General features: G+C 37.5%; 1 protein-coding gene across 3 annotated transcripts in view; it reads left to right on the top strand.

Annotated features, from left to right (window-relative positions):
- The window catches only part of magi3a (membrane associated guanylate kinase, WW and PDZ domain containing 3a), a 128782-nt gene that overhangs the window by 77329 nt on the left and 33143 nt on the right, over positions 1-18310 (top strand). For all 3 annotated transcript variants that reach the window (XM_007553655.2, XM_016672230.1, XM_016672228.1), the window contains exons 3-4: positions 6009-6128; positions 17018-17224. In XM_007553655.2, the coding sequence (XP_007553717.1) occupies positions 6009-6128; positions 17018-17224 (327 nt within the window). The remainder of the gene's footprint in view (positions 1-6008; positions 6129-17017; positions 17225-18310) is intronic.

The following is an 18310-nucleotide window of genomic DNA, read 5'->3' as shown; positions in this document are numbered from 1 at the left end:
TGGATGGATGGATGGATGGATGGATGGATGGATGGATGGATGGATGGATGGAAAAAATTAAAATAGGAGTCTGTATAAATATTGATACTGTTCTGTTATTAAAATAACAAAATTTTATTTTTTATAAAATATGCAACTGAGTTGAGTGATTTCACATGCATAAACATTTGATTTTTTTTTTTTTTTTTTACAAGAAATGAAAAATGTAAATAACCACATGGATGTATATATTTATTGAGTTTGTTGGGAGTAATGATGCTTATAAAGTTTTTCAGCTGCTGAGAAGAAGGATCTGTAATAAGGCTTCTTTGTGCACCCAGGACGCAGCAGTCTGTCACTAATTATAATATTTATTTCAACGTTAGATATTAGAGTCTAGATTTTCCATGCCAACTCTTAAATTGTAGACATTCCTTCATTTCCTTTTACCGTCAGATTACTTCATAAGAAGTACATTTCAGGTCATACATTTGGAACTGAACTGGTTAATAGACAACATGTCTGTTTGGCCCAGAAGCAGTTTTAAAAAATGTCTCTCACCCTGAGATGTTTCCATATGACTGAATCTGTTTTTCTTAAATAGTATGGAAAGGTGTAGAAGCATTCTTACTACTGACTGACACTTGTAGCACCAGGTGGGGGAGGAGCAGTGTTAACTCATGAAAACTTGGTTCTCTAGATCTCTCTCTAGAATCTCAATACAGGACGTTTAATTAAAACCTCATTATACTTTGATGCTGGAAACCAGCTCTTCTCTCTGAAGTCATGTAAATTACTACAACACCTGCTGTTCGGCTTCAAGCAGATCTTAATGCAAAAGTAGCGAGAATAAACACCTTATAACAACTTTAAAGGGAAGGCTGACATTTTCTATCAAGGCTAAAATACTTTTATCCCGTAGGGAAAGACGATTGCAGTATTGACGGATATCATATTTCCTTAGTAGTTTATGTTTTACAGGAAATTAAGCTCCTTATTCTCTCTGTACCTTGCACTAGTGGTGTTTTAGCTCCTATATTACAGTGTGTTCAATGCTCCTTGGAAACGGTGAAATAAATAACCACGAAAGACTGATTTTCCGTTTACGCCTGAGAGACTTTAAAACAGACAGCGAGGCCAACAGGTTTAAATAAAAGAAAAGCTGTGATCCTCTTGACTGCACATTGGAGTTATCGACCATTTCTGCCATTTCTCATTAGAAGAAAGGGACTTTTAACATGTTTCCCAACACTAATCATTTGGAAAGCTTTCATTTCTGTCAGTCTGCCTTAAGGGAAAGTTATTCCAGATCCAACAGCGTTATACTGAATACTTTGGTTATAATCAGCAGAATTTTCTTGTCTTGCTGATAGAGAGATGTGACTTCTGCCATGCATGCAAAGCACCCATAGAAGCAGTGTGTTGGGCCTTGTTTCAGCCAGCAGTCTGGCAGTGTGCACCCTCAATAAAATCTGGACTATTCTGAAGAGGAAAGGTAAAGAATAAGTAATCTCCAATAACCTTATTGAACAAGTCTGCACACTAATCTAATAGTTTGAGCATATTTTGATTCAATTTCAACATACAAGCTTCTTTTTTTTTTTTTTTTTTTTTTTTTTTTTTTTTTACCCTGAACCTTTAAGTATCTTCTGAAAAGGTGCAGACAAAAAGGGATTTCATTTTTCACTGTCACTGTGAGTCCAAGCTCACATGCAAAACAACAAAAGTTTTACTTCACCTTCAGGTGTTTCCAACAGGGCAGTGGGAAAAAAAAAAAGATTTCCACACAGTATGAATGATCTGAAGGACTTTGGAAGGGCAGACTGGACAAATGGTAGCATTGAAGTCTGAATGCTGAAACTGAATTTAATAATAATTTCATTTCGAACTGGTTGTATCAATCAAGAACATAACTTCAGTGGGTTTCTGCGTACATTTTTAGATCCGCTTTATGTGAAAATAAGAACATTATGTCTAATTTCTTCCTGAACTATTTTTAGTGCATGTCGCGTTTTGTTGCCTTTCTCACTTTGACATTGTAGAGGACAGCAAAATGAGCCAACATTTTCAATGTGAGACATTTTAGTGTGGCTTCAGCAGCTCAGCATATGCATCCTTTCCCCTCCGCTCATTCAAGCCTTCAGCAGAGCCTCATCACAGAGCGCTGAGCCACCGTGACCCTGTGAGGAACCTGGATAGCCACTCCAGCGTGACGTCTGTGCTCATTGCAGCAGTCGGAATAAGGTCTCGGGGAGAGATACAAGCGTGACTTTCCTTCCTGCACCAGACGCAGGGAGTCTTCGTTAAGCGTTGCCCTTGCTTCATAGAAAAGACGACATCAGCTCAATGCCGAGCCAGGGCTCCAGGTTTCCATGAAATCCTGCAGGCTTTGCTAAATCCTGACCCCCCACAAGGCTATATATCCGGCTACATCTCTCTTTCCGTTTGGATGATGTCTGTCACAGCAAGGCGAATCAGCTCCACTGGTTTCAGTGCCAGATCAAAAAATGGAGGAAGAGTTGTACCAATAGAAAATGGAGAAAATGTGCTCCACGATTTCAATTGCAGCAATTTGTTGGAAAGATTGAAGAGATACCCGGTTTGACTGTGCAGGCTTATCTTAACGTATCACTTTGTCTTTTTACGTAGAAAAAAAACAAAAACAGATTGCATCTCATCCACAGTGGCCCATAAATTTAATAAATGTAGCCCAGGGAGCTGCAAGATATAAATGGAGGTAAATCCGGGCCAATCCCAGCGAGACGACACAAACATCAGAGCTATAAGTATATCTCCAGATCTGCTTCACTTATTACATTTCATTAGCCATAGCATGCAATTTAATTTTTTCATACAAAAGCAAGTCTAGAAAAACAAAAAAATGGATATTAGGTTATTTCACTGCCCAGAATTATCTGTATGCATATTTGATTGTTAAAACATCAAATGAACCATTTCCAGCCTTCTTTGAGGACAATCTCATTTTCATGCCATTTAAAGCTTCATTATAAGGTTCATTAAACTGAAACATATGACTTGGATCATCTCTGTCCATTAAGCTCAATATATTAGTTTTACATCAACATTTCAACATGTCCTCTATAGGACTTGGTCTGATGTCTGTACTCTTAAATCCAAGCAAAGTTTTTTTTTCTTTTTTTCTGGTCATTGCTTTAAACAATGGCTTATAAATGTCTTATTTGACTGACTCTCTAAAGAGCTTTTTCTAGTCTTATAAACTAACACTTTCACACATACTCACTCATGCACCGTAAAGCATACAGAAGCAAGGTCATGCAAGGTAGATGAGCAGATGATCGAATGACTCTTTGGGAGATTATTTGCGGGACATCTCCACTGTGAAAACCAGCTTACACGTGTAATCTTTTTGCCGCTTTCCTATTTGCAGTTACAAAGAATTGTGAAACTCCTACCAGTTTTCATATGAGCAGGATTCTGGGAATAAGAGAAAAAGGTTTTCCCTCGAAAACTTGCATCACTGATGAATTTCAAGAATATTTCTACATCAGCCCAAGGCAGCAAACAAACTGGCCTCAGTGGCAATTCACCGGCATGAAAATAAGCTCCGCTGGTAAACGTGTTGCTTATGTCAACAACAACAGAGAAGTCAGAGAGAAGTCAGGATTTATAATGTCCCAGAATTACCTCAGTATTCATTTTTCGGATAATTTGGGAGATTTTGGTTGAAAAACCTGCAGAACATATTCTGTGTTCTGTATATTCCAGTGTTTCACTATATTATTCCTCATGTCAGTTTAATAGAACGGGAGTGAAAAATTAAACAAGTGTTCCATTCTATTTTGATAAGTTTGACTCAAATTTTAGTTACTCAGAAAATTGCAATATCGTATACGATCAAAACAAAGATTTTAATCAGGTGATGTTGTCCTACTGAAATGTATTCGATAAATTAGTAAGATTAGAAGTACCCTTTGGTGTTACCCATTTAGTTAAGCATTAATCTCTGGTTTTTATTATTTTTTTATTTCTCTAATGTAAATTTTAAATGAGAAATGTCGTGTTTTCAGTAGCAATAATCATAAAGTCATCGTACTTAACAGATAAAAGGCTGTCAAGCATCCATCTGTATGTAATTCATCTAAATGATGTGTTTCATTTATTGATTAAGTTCCTGAAATAAATGGACATTTCAGTAGTATTCTAAACTTCCCTGTTATCCTTTTTCTCTTCACTCAATTTTTCATTAATATTCTTGGCTCAGTGAAGATCCTGCTTCTTTTACATTTTTTCTTTTGTAGCTTATTCTCATTGTTGAGCATTGAGCATCAAAAGTCTGGACAGCTAACAAGCCAGCAGTCTTCCTTGTGAATGTGTAGGCCTTACATTTCTCTATCAATAATCTATTGTTCATTGCTCTTATGCAACATTACAATTTTCTGAGATACTGGATTCAAGTCTCAGCATTCATAGTGATAAGCTTTTTTTATGTTGGTGATCTAAAGCAGCAAATAATCAGAGGAGAAAACCATTTTCTATTTTTAAAAATGACCCTTTTTCCTTTTTGAAAACCCTGTGTAGAAGGCAAGGTTGAAAACGGTCTTGTGTCCAATTTAATGTTTTCAAATAAATTAAAAATGGTGTTGTGAAACTGATTTTATGCCCTCTAACGTGTCAGCTCGGCTCACCATCATTTGAGACGTAATCTTGGTTTTTCTAGTAGCCCTGCTGTCTCTTCACTGCAGGCACATGGGGCTTTAAATCAAGTTTAACATTTTCTTTCTGTCTACAAACATTCTAACTGTAGGAGGAGATATCTTGTCTGAAACGGACAACTCTGTTGCAAAACCAGCTTTTATTCTGTCAAACAATATTCCAAGGAGATCTGTGAAACCATAAAAGGGAGATGTGCAAGCTTTATTTAGATTTGGGCAAATGGGAAATTTAGATATTTAACTTTTTAGAGATGGATTAGCGACTTCAGCCCTTTCTCTGCTTCAGACCATCAACACTCCAACAAATGCCGCACAATTTTATCTCTATGAACTCTGTGCATTAAGCCAGGACTTATGAGGACAGACATGAACACTGCCAGTGTTGTAAACATCAGATTAGGCTTTAATCTGTAGGATAGTGGAAGCAACTCTGGTCCGTCAGTTTGTGGAGATCATTTTGGGAACTTCTAAATCCGTATTTGTCTGACTATTATTACTGTAATTTGATCTCATTCTCATTAAACCTAATCTTTAGCTCCATTATCAAAACTGACTGGGCCACTTGTGAGTACTATCACTTCCAAATACAAAACAACATGTTGGTAAAATTTAGAGATTTCATTAAACTTAAAAGGACTGGAATAATTTGCATCTTAGCTGTATTTCAATTATTTATTAATTTGTATACATCAACTCATCATTTATATTGCTTAAGTTAGTTCTTATTGTGTCCAATATGTGATTTGCATTTTTTTCAAACCAAAATAAAATGTTCTAATTGTAGATCTGATATTAGCAATAATTCTCTGTTTTAATTGCTGTAAGTAGTTGTTGAATCTCCTGTTTGCTCCTTTGGGCTGATGTACAAACATTCCTGGTATTCATTAATAATGCAGAAGTTAAAGAGAAAACCTTTCCTTGTTATTCTCAGAATCCTCCTTATCTACTGTATCAGTGTTGCATTAGTGTCCTTAAAGAATTGTGGTTGTGCTGCTGGGCACAGTGTAAGTTCGTGTGAGTAATTAAGACCCTGTTCATTATCATCAGTTACACTCCCTTTGGTTTCTGACAGCTGCGCTGCTGCGTTGAGGCTGTTTTTTTTCCCCCTTCTCTGATTCATGTTTGAATAATGAATTCATCGCTTTGCGGTCCCAGCCCTGTTGACTATTCATGATGTAGACACAGACCCTCCCCCGAGTGCTGAATCACATCCCTGTGGGCATGTTGCATGCAGTACTGCATCCATACCCCCGACCCAAACTTCCCCCCCGCCCCGGATCCTGACGGTTAGTTCTTGGGTTGTTCTTCTGTCTCACACTTCCCCGTTGTTGGCAGGTACCACTCGGCAGCCCAGGGAGGGAGAAGTACCTGGAGTGGACTACAACTTCATCAGCGTTGGGGAGTTTCAGGAACTGGAAGAAAGCGGGATCTTGCTGGAAAGCGGCACATATGATGGTATGTTTTTCAATCCGGCAACACAAATGGTAATAGATGAGGATAATGAGAAAACAATAAACATACATTTGCCAGATTCTTACATCATGTTGACATGGAGCCATTTTCACAATACTGCCCCAAGGGTTTTCTCTCATTTTCAGTTTAGCTTTATTTGAATATACAAACTCCAGTTAAAATAAATATCATCTTAAGGCACTTTACAAGACCTCCAGGTCCTATTTATATCCAGTTATATAAACATCAATTTATTCTAATGCAACTCAATCAAATTGTCAGATTCAGATCCATTTACATACAGTTCATTTTAATGTAACTGTAACTAGATACAAAGGCTCATTTACAAACTACTAATTCCACTGACAGATTATTTCTCTTTTAAAATAACATTTTTTCTTCTAAGTGAAAAGATCTGCTTTAGGTGGTATTTTTTCATCAGTTGTAAGAAAGTGTTGACCTAAAACAAGCTACTATGCAAGTCTGTCGTGATAACAAATTTTGCTGGACAATAATGTTGTTGTTTTAAGCCAATTTTCAAGTAATATAATAGTAGTGGCAAAATATTGCAGAACACATTCTCAAAGATCAGTAAACTTTAAATTCTAATGAACATTTAACACTTGAATTGGAAGACATTTTAAATATCCAAAGTGAATAAACATCAAATAAAACTAATTATGTAGTCTCTTTAAACAAAATTGTCCTTCAAAAAAGGTTTAGTTGAGACCAATGCACTATCCAGTTTTTGGTAGAAAAAAAGAGAAACGCAATAAATTATGCAAATCAAAATTACTGAGTTTGTTTTAATTGATTTATTACTTTGTGTAACAGGCTTATTCCTACATATTACTGAAAAGTTACTTATGAGTTAGTTCTGTAAGACATTTGCATTAGAAAGTAGACAAAAATACTTGGTTAGATTTTGTGTTTTTGCAGTTAGGATAATTTTTAGTGAACAGTCAGGAGAGCATAAAACAGATCTGATGAGTCTGGCAAAAGGCCAGCTTGTAAATGCTAGGCAATTACGTAATCAAATGCTAATAGACTCATGAATTCCAGGTCCCTGCATTATTAAATAATTAATTTCACAAAAAGATTGATAAATGAATCAGAACTAATGAAAAGCAATGAAGTGCTGAACTATGAGGACGAGTTACTGCAGTTTAAACAGCGTGGACTGCACTCAGACCTAGTTCTTGGTGAAGGTGAACTGGTACAACACTGGATATAGACGGGAACCAGAGAGAAACTACTCCCCGGAGTGACCAGAGAACCACAGTGCTGCTATAATTCACATTCCCAGTCCATCTCTCTGACATGCCTGCTGGAATGAAATTGTCTTGTGAATTTGCTGAGCTGTGCATCAAGCGAAATCAACACATTGCTCATGTCATCAAATTCCCACTACAGTGATAAAGAACTGGAGGTAATCTTTTCACACATGATTTAGTTTTCTGCAGCAGACTTTACCTCGGTCACCTACACAAATGTGTTGGGAAAGCCGGGCTATGCTAAAGCTCTCTCCTCTGCACACATAGAGCCCTGAGTGACTTGGCTTTCAACCTTGAGCCTCTGAATTTGTCTCCGGGATGAATAATGGATCTGCTCGGTCCTTTCCTGCCTAATGTAATGCATATATATGTGGTGAAGGCAAAGGTCCATAAGCCCTCAGAGAGTTAATTATTAACGCCCCATCTGGATGACCTCAGAGGCTCCACATTGTGATTGTTCAATAAAAATTTCACATGGAACCAGACCTGAGTGTAGATATTTGGTGCTTGAGCCTAAATATAATGGCTGATATTCTCATAGTAAACCAACCAACTGGAAGTCAAAATGCTAAAGTTAACCAAAAGAAATAAAGCAGAAAGATTCCTTATACGCTTTCATATCGTCAGATTAGATAAGAGTTTTATTTCTCCTGTTTGTGACTCGTTTTCTTTACTCTGCACTTTCTAATTTCCTCTTGAAGCGTTATGTCTGCTTTATGACTTGTCTCATTTATATGTGACATGTCGTGCTGGCTGAAAAAACAGTTTCCTTCCTGCAACTCCAATCTAATGTGTTAAAGACTCTGGGGAAACCACCCTTATTTCCAACCTACTACTTAAAAAAAAAAGAAAAAAAGAAGAAATTTTAGTCATTATTTATGGTTGTCTTTCTGCCAGTTGTCTTTCTCTTTCCTTGCTTTCAAGGAAAGATTGACCTGGTCTGCCATGTTTACAGCTGTGACTAATCTCCCCAACCTGTGAGCAACAGAGGCTTCATAGGGGTGCAGTTAATCTACAACCGAAAGCAATACTCTCTCTCTGTTGTGCTGGACTTAGTAACTGCAACAGTGGGACTTTTACAGACTGTCTTGTTGTGCTGCTAGTCAATAATAAAAAAAAGCTTGTTACTGAGGGTTATTATTTTGAAAATGGTTGACCAAGCATCAGATTTGTGAGGTCAGTGCTGTGCACCACTCCATTAAATGTTCAGTGTTGCATTCCTAAGAATTTTATTTATTTATTTATTTTTTTGGCTTAGTTCATTTTAAGCCTCACTAATACATCTACAGTATAAACTGCACAATCCATGTTTTTTCACTGTAAAAAAAAGACAGAATAAGACAATAGTAAATTATTTCCATCCTTTGGTTTTGCTTTCTTTTGTTCCACTTAAATGTTTCAGATGACCAAACACATTTTACTCATGGATAAATAAATAACCTGAGTAACTTTAAAAAGCAGTTTTCAAAAGATGATTTTTATTCGTTTAAGGAACAAAGCTATCCAAGTCAACCTGACCCTCTGTGGAAAAGTAATTCCCCCACCCCTTTTGTTAAATCATGAATCAAATGTGATTAAGCTACATTTTTTTAGAAAGCTGAATTCAATTTCACAAGCCATACCCAGACCTGATCAATAACTGACCTGCAGATGTGATAAATAATTTAAGAGACGCTCTCTGGCAGCTGAAAGATCTCAAAAAGCAATATATCATCTGAAACGCACAGAAAGCTTTAGAAAATTGACATAAAAGGTGTTACCTTTACTTTAAAGTTGATTTTTCAGTAATGTGAGCTACAATAACTTCTCTCCTGCATTAGGAACCCTTTGTTAGTCTTTGCTACCTGCATGCATCATAGTCTTGACTGGCTTGACTGCCAGATTAATAGCTCCTAGAAAAATTATGAATCCAACTTTGACTCATGAATAACTTGGTTCCTTTGACAATTACAGAGTTTCAAAAATGTGTGTCCTTGTTTTGCTGTTTGCAATTGTTTAATTTTGGGGAATTTAAGGGTTTTATAGGTTTTGTGGCAAAGCTGCATGTCTGTGGATTACAGAAACACAGGGTACTGGGCCAAAATTCACTCAGCATCAAGGGTGAAAAGGTTGATGTGTTGGCATCTGAGCCTCACTTCCAAGAATTTGCTAAAAGGGCTTTCATAGATTAAAACAATCATTAGGGACTCTGCAACAGAAAGCATGAAACTTGCATAGCTGCACGAAATGAGGCAAAAAAAAAGCAAATTGAAGGAGAAAAGACTAAATTAAAGAAAAGTTGAGAGCATGTGCAAACAAAGGAAAAACATTAAAATTAAGGATGATGATTCATTTTGTGTGACTTTATACAAGCAGAATGAGTATAAACTGAAAGGAAAGTTCATTCATGAGAGGCAGCTGAAACTAAACTCTACACAAGGACAGAGAGCAGAGGAACGCAGCGTTTACAAGGCTGGCTTGTGAAGTGCTGGTACTCATGCCAAGCAGGGTTGGAGGCTGTGCCAGGGCCAGAAAACAAGACGGACTTCACCCGCCTAGGGCACTGGCCTCACTGGCTGCCAGTCTCACCCAGGGGAGCAGGAGGCTTTCCTTACTGGTTAATGAGGGTTCAGTGTAAAGGGCTCAGCAACATTTATCCCAAATTTATCATTATTTGCCATGCAGTGCATATGTTATACTGGAAAGAATTGCTTGGACTGCAATAAATGTTTGCTAATAATCCACACAGCTTGCAATCAAGGTCTTTATATCCATCCTATATTTTTTTAAAACTTTTTAATGCATCACAAAACGGGTCAGAGGGTAAAGATGTGGCAAGATGGTCAAGTCACTAATCCACAACAATGAAGTTTCAAAAGAAAAACAGACGCCACCTTATTAACATACGTTCGCTTTTAAAGTAGCCAGTTGATGGTCAATTCCAATTTTTTTTTTTTTTTGTTGAAATCCAGTTTTTTGTTTTGCTTTGTTTTTTTGCGTCATTCATACTACTAATTAAACCAGACTGCATTGAAACTTATGTGTGGACAATTTACGTCCCCAAAGCGACCTGCATGCGGAGAACAAGAATGTAGACGTCACAGCAGCGCATTTATGGAAATAATAACGGATTGATTTAAAGTTATTCAGCTATAAAGACACAGTACAGTATCATAAGCAAGAAGGAAGATAAGAAAAAGAAATCACCTCCACTAGCAATGGCTTTTTGTGGAGCATTGACTCCAATCTCTGTAGAGAAGTCTGTTTGGATGCGAAGTCAGAGCCAGGAGTGGTGTGATGTGATGCACTTCAGTGACTAATTTCATCCATTCATAATCATAATTTTCAGCCATTGTTTACATCCTGATTTACCACATCTGGCTTCCTCTGGTGCAGAATTGTGGTGCACATCTCACATAACAGCCAGAAAAATGCAACATGACCATTCAGACAGCATACACTTTGAAAACAATTAAATACATATCCAAATTTTTTCCACATATGGAAGTGGCACAGATCTGATTTTTTGGGGGAGAGAAAAGATTGGAGTAGGGTCACCCAGACTGCAGTAGAAAACTTGGATATAAGACACAAGGGAGGAAAAAGAGCTGATTTTTTTCTGCTGTGTGAACATAACCATAGAGACATGAGCAGTTTGTCACCCAAAAATGCAACTAATGACCCACAGTTTCCTTTCAAGGAAGTTAGGTCTTTGGTCAAAATAGTTTGGGAACTCCCATTATGAAGCATCATGTGTTGTTGAGGCAAATATGTTCTTGGTGCCATGAAAAAGACATCTCAAATATCTTGGAAAGGCCATCCATGTTGTGGCAGAATTTCGATGTCAGGGTTTACTCCAGCAGTGATGTGAAGAGAGACGTACAGATGTTAACACAGCTCTTTGACACCATTTGCAATTATATTTTTTTTTCTTTCTATTACTGAAATTTATCTCATATTTTTGGTCTCGGTTTTGCTCAATCTCAGAAGCCGAGCATGAGATATAGGGTCAGCTGTTGAGTAAAACAGATGGCATGACATCAATACTGTCTCATGAACATGGAACAGACATTCTTTCCCACTGATGATCACGAGCCCTAATGGTGAATATTACAGCTTAGAGAAAGCAGATCTCTCACTCACATAAAAACACTTCCTTCTTGCAGGGTTCACACCCAGGCAGCATGGGTGAACAGCTGCGCTAGTGGTAGCTCAAACTGATAAAACGAAAAACAAATTTGCTTTACGCTGTCCAGCCATCATTCACCACCCACCCACTAAGAGCTATAATGTAAAAACGCCCCGCTGACATGATCAGCCCTGTGAGCACAACTGGCTCCGCTGCGTTTTACCTCTGACAAAACCATCACTTGTCGATTTGCCACCCGTAGTAGGAAGGAAAACAAAACCGAAATGACATAAGCTGTCGATGACGTCCCACTGCGATGAACTCTGATGTCTGCATCAGCTGTTCTCTGCTGGCTTTAAAGCGAACGTCCCTCTCTTTGCTTTGCTTTACTCGCAGTTTTTTTCTTAAATAATCAAATTCTATGTTCAGTTATTCGATCAGTCTGTTTCTAGAACGAACAGCAGGTCTTCAGATTTTTTTTTTTTTCTTTCTCATTGTTGTTTGTTGTTTTTTGTTTGTAGTAGAACACAACATCAGTGGGTGAGTCACTTTCCTCCGATCAACAAGTGTCTATTTTTGCCAGGAAAACATGGTTACGGGGAGCTGTTGGGATGATTGGCTCACTGGCTTTTCTCTCATTTTCTTTTGGTTTTTTTAAACTGAACCACACATTGATCCCAAGGAGCCTGTAAAGAGGTGGTCACACTGACTTTCCCATTGGGCTCATATAAATCACTTTTACTTCTTTTGCAATAATGGTCATTAATGAGGCAGAAAAACATGAGGAACTGATTAAGTCAGTGTTTCCTTACTCTCTTCTACTCTTGCGAAAGGCAGTCAGCATTATTAATATGTAAAAGCATGCCAATGTACCTAATATAGACACTAACCACTTTTATTGCAAACAGCACAATAAAACAGAGAAGACCACACCCATGCCATAAACCCATAATATTTTATATTACCTTTCCAGAAACATATTGTTTTGAAGTGAGCTGTTTGCCGTTATGACCAGGTGGTGAACATCTGCATCACTTAAGCTTCAGAACAAGTTCTTTTAGAGTCATTTAAGCCGGATTCAAGGAAGTGAAAGAGAGAAACAAATTAAGAAAAACAGACAAACAAAGCTTTTTGCAAAATGTGATGCTTTTACAAACAAAAGTGGATTTTTGCTGCCATTTATTGTCACAAATAGATTCTTCCAGAAGTACATGTCGGCCTGCAAGCAACATATTTGTGGCCACCAGGCTGTGATTTTACATTATTTTTTTAACTGTATATACGTTTCCAAACCAAACTGGTGTGAAACCAATAGGGTGGCCAATAAATGACACCCAGAACAAGCGGGAACCTCCATGTCTGTCACAGCGTCATCAGAACATTACAACTGCATCTTTTTACTTTCACTTTTGAAACAGTTCATTAGTTCGCACTTTCTTGGGAGTAGGAGCATAGATTGGAACAACATGGCACGCTCCAAATTCGCTGCAAAAGGAAAAATTGCCAATATTTTTATGTGTTTACTCTTCTTCCAACCAGCACAAATGTGATGTACTTAATTTACCAGGAGACCATGAGCACAATAAAAGTTTTTCATCTGAAACAACATTATGAGAGCAAGCACAAACACATTGACGAAACATTTTCTCAAAGCTCTGAATTACAAACAACAAAAAAGTTGCATGAAGATCATCTTATCAAACTAAAAGCAGGATTCTTCCTTGTTTACTTCCCTGTGTCATCTGTGACACAACAACAAAAACCAACAGAGTACTCACTCAGAGTGGAAACAGTAGATTATTTTTCTGACATTTCGATATGAGTATGACTGTATGTTGAAGTGTGGCTTGACCGACTATCATAAATTGACTTTTCACTAATTGAAAAATGTATTTTTGGCCCTTGAGATTTGATTTTGAGTAGCTCTGCTCTAAGACTTTTTACCCTCAAACTTTGGAATAATCTGGTGAAATATTATTTCAGGTACAATATAATTGGCAGCAGTTTCCTTTCATGCAAGGCAATTTTGAAGCAAAGTAATTATGACTGCAAACTTTAAAAGGAACTGCTACTAACACAAGACGCAATGATTTCCATTACATCTGCCTCTTTTTTAAGCAATTCGCCCAAAAAGTTGATTTTTTTCCTTTGTCTTTGAAGTATTGACGACAGCGTGCTAAAATAAAGTCCTCTAGTGATTAAATGTCAGGACAGTGATATAAAGGTTCAGCTAAGAAATCTCTTTACAGGGAATTTATGTTTTGTTTGGTATAATTTTATTACTTTGCAGAATAATCTAAGAGCTAAAGCTGGGATTTTTGCAAAAGGCTTGTTACAACCAAAATATATACCTTTCAAATAAAACTCAAGTGTTTTTGCTTTTCACATGTTGGACCTCACATAATAGTGATTAACATCAGGCTATAGGTTAACATAGTCTCACACTGGCTGGCTGTCCAGATTAGATCATCAGGTCTTAGATTAACTGAACTGTAAATCAGAGTTTAATCAGTTTCAGTAATGACAAGATCAGCCCTTATGAATCGGTGCTGATTTATGTTTTTTTAGCATGGTGTTCTTTCACTAAACTCTTTCTGTGTTGATTTATGATCCTTTGTGTTTACTATAATTTAGCTCCCATTTTTACTTTTAGTGAAAATCCTTTAAAGTCATACTTGTTTCCATGGGTTTGATCTTTCCTTTTTTTTTGGTTGTTTTTCACAATAAACTCAAACCCTTATTATAGGAGAGCTGGTTGGAATCTTTGATGTGATTTATGATGCGCGGCGTCTAGATCAAAAGCAAGTCTAGACGTTTTGTCACATTAGAGCCCAATTGGAGATAATGAGAGTTTCCAACTCACATCACAATCGGATCCTCATATAAAACTTCAAAATTCAGCCTCTTAGGTTTTTTTCTGTTTTGTTTTGTGATTGTACTGTTTTGCATCCTTGCTGGACAATGTTATATCTCCTCAACAATGGCTGCTTTTCATATTGCGGCTCATTAGTACGGTGTAATTACTATGCGATCCATCTCACTGCACTTCCTTATTGTGGCCTCCATCTCTCAGCTTCCTGCTAATGGGCTCTTACATGGGCTACGTGTATGTTTTATGTGAGAGCTTCTGGAGCTACAGAGTGAACAGAACAGATTAGCACTCGAACTCAACTCCCTCATTTTGCATTCCGTCATTAGGCTTCCTGTTAATTACCAACCTGGTAAAGGATTTAATACTTCTCACATAATTATTTGTGGATTAAAATGTGGATTAATGTGATTATGTGACTCAATGATGATGTATTGTTTAGCAAGACTCTCTAATTTATTGCATTTCCTGGTTGATTGTTGGTTCATTAGATCAGAATTTGAATTGATGGATCTTGCATTCATGTGTAAAATCTTTTTATGTTATTTATTCTGATATTAATAAAGCATACATTCAGTTGTTATAGATGCTAAAAGCCTAAAAAGAACTTCATCTGGTATTGCACTCAGAAAATTGCAAAGAAATTCAACCTTAGTTGAGTCATGGATGGTAATAGAAATGGTTAGAGAAGTTCTCTGTTAGAGGTCAGGTAAGCAGCAAATCTGAAGATGCCTCTGACTGAAGACTGTTGAAATCAGTGCTGGGAGGCAGGATTAATGCAAAGTAATGTAAATGAATAGCCTTTAACACACCCAGGTTGCTCATCAGGTTTAGGGAGCAACAGGACTGTTTTCTCAGAAATCTGGTTTCCTGAGTGCCAACATTCAAATAGTCATGTCTTCTTGATTACATTAATTTTCATGCGTTGGACGTCAGTGTAAAACTTAGAATCCACACTTTCAGAATCTGTAAATAACTCAAAATTCCCCAAGTAGACTTACTCATGGGGCATAAAACTTTCAATTTCAATTAGAACCCCAAGCACACAAGTAGGTTATATAACCACATACAGACAACAACCAGTGCATCTCCATCATTTTACTATACCTTTTCACCATTATTCTCACCTCTTATGCCTTTAAATTCTTGCTTTGTGTTATGTATTATTCCTCTGCTTAGGGGGAAAAGGTGGCGAGTGGTAAAGTGGGTCATCTCGCTCCTAAAGCTGGGTAAAAGACAAAGCCTCGCTCTGTAGAGTAGCACTGTTTGATGCCTGAGGCGCCAACATGACAGCAACCCAAGCTGATGGACTTAAAGGGCCAATCTAGAATCTTGTGAGGCAATATTTGCATAAATGAAGTAAGGATACCCTGAAAACGCAAGAAGTAAATGGAACAAGGACAGTTAAAATAAATTACATTTGGGAAAGTTTCTTCATCACAGTTGGTTCCTGCCACAGATGAGAAACCAGAGAGCGGATAGATCTGGTGTGGGACCGATTAAACACATGGAGCTAAAACCGAATTGCTTTTTCCTCTTAACTTGAAGATTGTTCCAAAATCTGAGAGACATGACGGCAAACGTGAAAAAAGAAAACCCAAAACCTTGGCCTCATTTTCTTTGAACTAGTGCAACTCTGACAGATATGATTTGTAGCTGTGAACTAGACTCCCTGCTAAGATTCAGACTCCATTGTGCTTTGAAAACAGTCCGCTGATCTCCTGCACTTCAGTTAAAATTGGTTCTTTACATGCGATCCACAAAGTAATTCTCTATCTATAGTTGTCTTTCAGTTCTGTTGCACACTGTGAAGTGAAGATAGCCGTTCCCATGTTTTAATAGTGTATCTTATTACATCTCTATATTTGCAATTCCTGCAGACAATATTTCTAGGCAGGAAACTTAAAATAAAGATGAAAGAATAAGACATTTCATAAGAAATTACAATGAAAAGTCCCACTCTCACATATAGATTATTGTGCAGTGTTACGCCACTTTCACTTTATTGTGGAGGAATAAAAGAGTGATAAGTAGAGAGTGTTTTGTTTTCCTGTCCAGTTACTGTCCATTAGCAACCTGTCAGTGAATTTAGTTTGGATGTTGATTGGGATGGAAAATATGTTTTTGTTTAACATACATGTTTGGGATCAATTGCTCTGTTGCATCACTTTGTTTTATTCAAGCTCCAGTTGCGAAACAGAAGTTCTCACATTTCAGTGGTTTTCAGTCTCACTGTCCTGCATGTTTTAGCTGTTTCTCTGCTTTCATATACCCAAATTAAATGGGTGATTACAACACTTCTGCAGCACTTATTAGCATTCTGAGTAGGTAATGCATTTATTTGATTCTATTACAATATCACAGCCAATAAAAAGAACTTTATTATCCTGCCTCTTCATGGATGACCTTTCAGTTTTTGGGCTTTGTTCTTGTGTCAGCAAACAGCAGTTTGACCAATACCAACCAGTGTATCATTTTAATCTGAATTTAAATGTTTTTTTTTTCTTTTTTCCAACTGCAAGATTGAAGTTTGATGTAGATTATTACATAATTCATTGTTTTATGTCAGTGACTGCGTAATTTTCACTTGAAAACACTAAATATTCAAATAATACAACCTACTGTCTCTGCTTCCATCCAGGTAACTACTATGGGACCCCTAAACCCCCCGCAGAGCCCAGCCCTGTACAGCCAGACTTGGTGGACCAGGTTCTGTTTGACGAAGAATTTGACACGGAGGTCCAGCGGAAACGTACGACCTCAGTCAGTAAGATGGACAGAATGGACAGCACGGCTCCAGAGGAGGAGGAGGAAGAAGAAAGACCTCCTATGGTTAATGGTGTGGGAGGTGAGAAACCCATCTGTCTTTTCTTATTTTTCAGCTTTTGCAGCGCTTGTAGTTTTTTTATTATTTTTTTTAGCATAGCTGCGCTTACTTTCTTATACTGCTAACTTTTTTGTCCTTTTTTTTCTACAAAGTTGTTTCTATTTGCTGTTATCATGCAAGGTCAGCTAATCACCTCCATGTTAAGCAGATATGTTGCCAAAACATCTCTGAGGGCAACTAATCTCTGAGGTAGAGATTGGCTGTCCTTTTCTGAAGGATGTCCCGACATGGTGCACATAATGATTAGTGATCTGTCCTTCAATCGAAATCAGAAAGATTTTAATGCCCACTTAAAATGTGCTTTTAAGAGTCTTTGTTCATTCTGAAATAATCAGTTCAGATTTTTTGAGTCTATATTTTGTACTAGAGATGACGAAATTCAAACTCGACTCAGCCCAGGTTTTTGAGATCTCTACCAGCCACATCCGTCCAACAGGCACATGAGGAAAACCCCTTCATCTCTCTCACTGCCAACATTGAGAGGGATGTTGGCAGATCTGATCCCAATTCATTCACTTACCAGAACGGACACCATAACTCCCTCCAGTGAATTATGGGTCTGAACATGTTCAGAAAACACCAGGAAGATCCATATCCCATGATGCTAGGTAAGGGTTAGAATGTTGACAAAAACCCAACCACTACTTCTTTTAATACTTTTAAATGTCTTCAAATACAACATAACTAATTTTCATCTCCATGGCTCATAATGAAAACTCGCATTTAAATGTGACATTATGTGACATAATGTTGTCACATAATGGCAACAACAGGATGTTGTTGCCATTATGTTGCCAAAGATTGGAGCCATTTAATGTTGTAAGATCTCATTACCCTCCTAGCAAAAATGTTGAAATGAGTTAAGACTCAGCGCTTATTGATGCCACCGTGACTGCCAGCTGAGAATATGCCATCAGATGAAGATTAATGGTTCTTCAAACTCTGAAACCATCCCTGTGTCGTCATGTAGATGGCTTGGTACTCACACACAGCGTTGCGATGCCTTAAAGGCAGTTCAACCCAGCCATTACTGCGAGTCCCATTTTT

This window comes from Poecilia formosa, unplaced genomic scaffold (genome assembly GCF_000485575.1).
Source record: "Poecilia formosa unplaced genomic scaffold, Poecilia_formosa-5.1.2 Scaffold57, whole genome shotgun sequence".
NCBI lineage: Eukaryota > Metazoa > Chordata > Actinopteri > Cyprinodontiformes > Poeciliidae > Poecilia > Poecilia formosa.
Note: the sequence above shows the minus strand (reverse complement) of the source record. Positions and strands in the feature narration are given on the sequence as shown.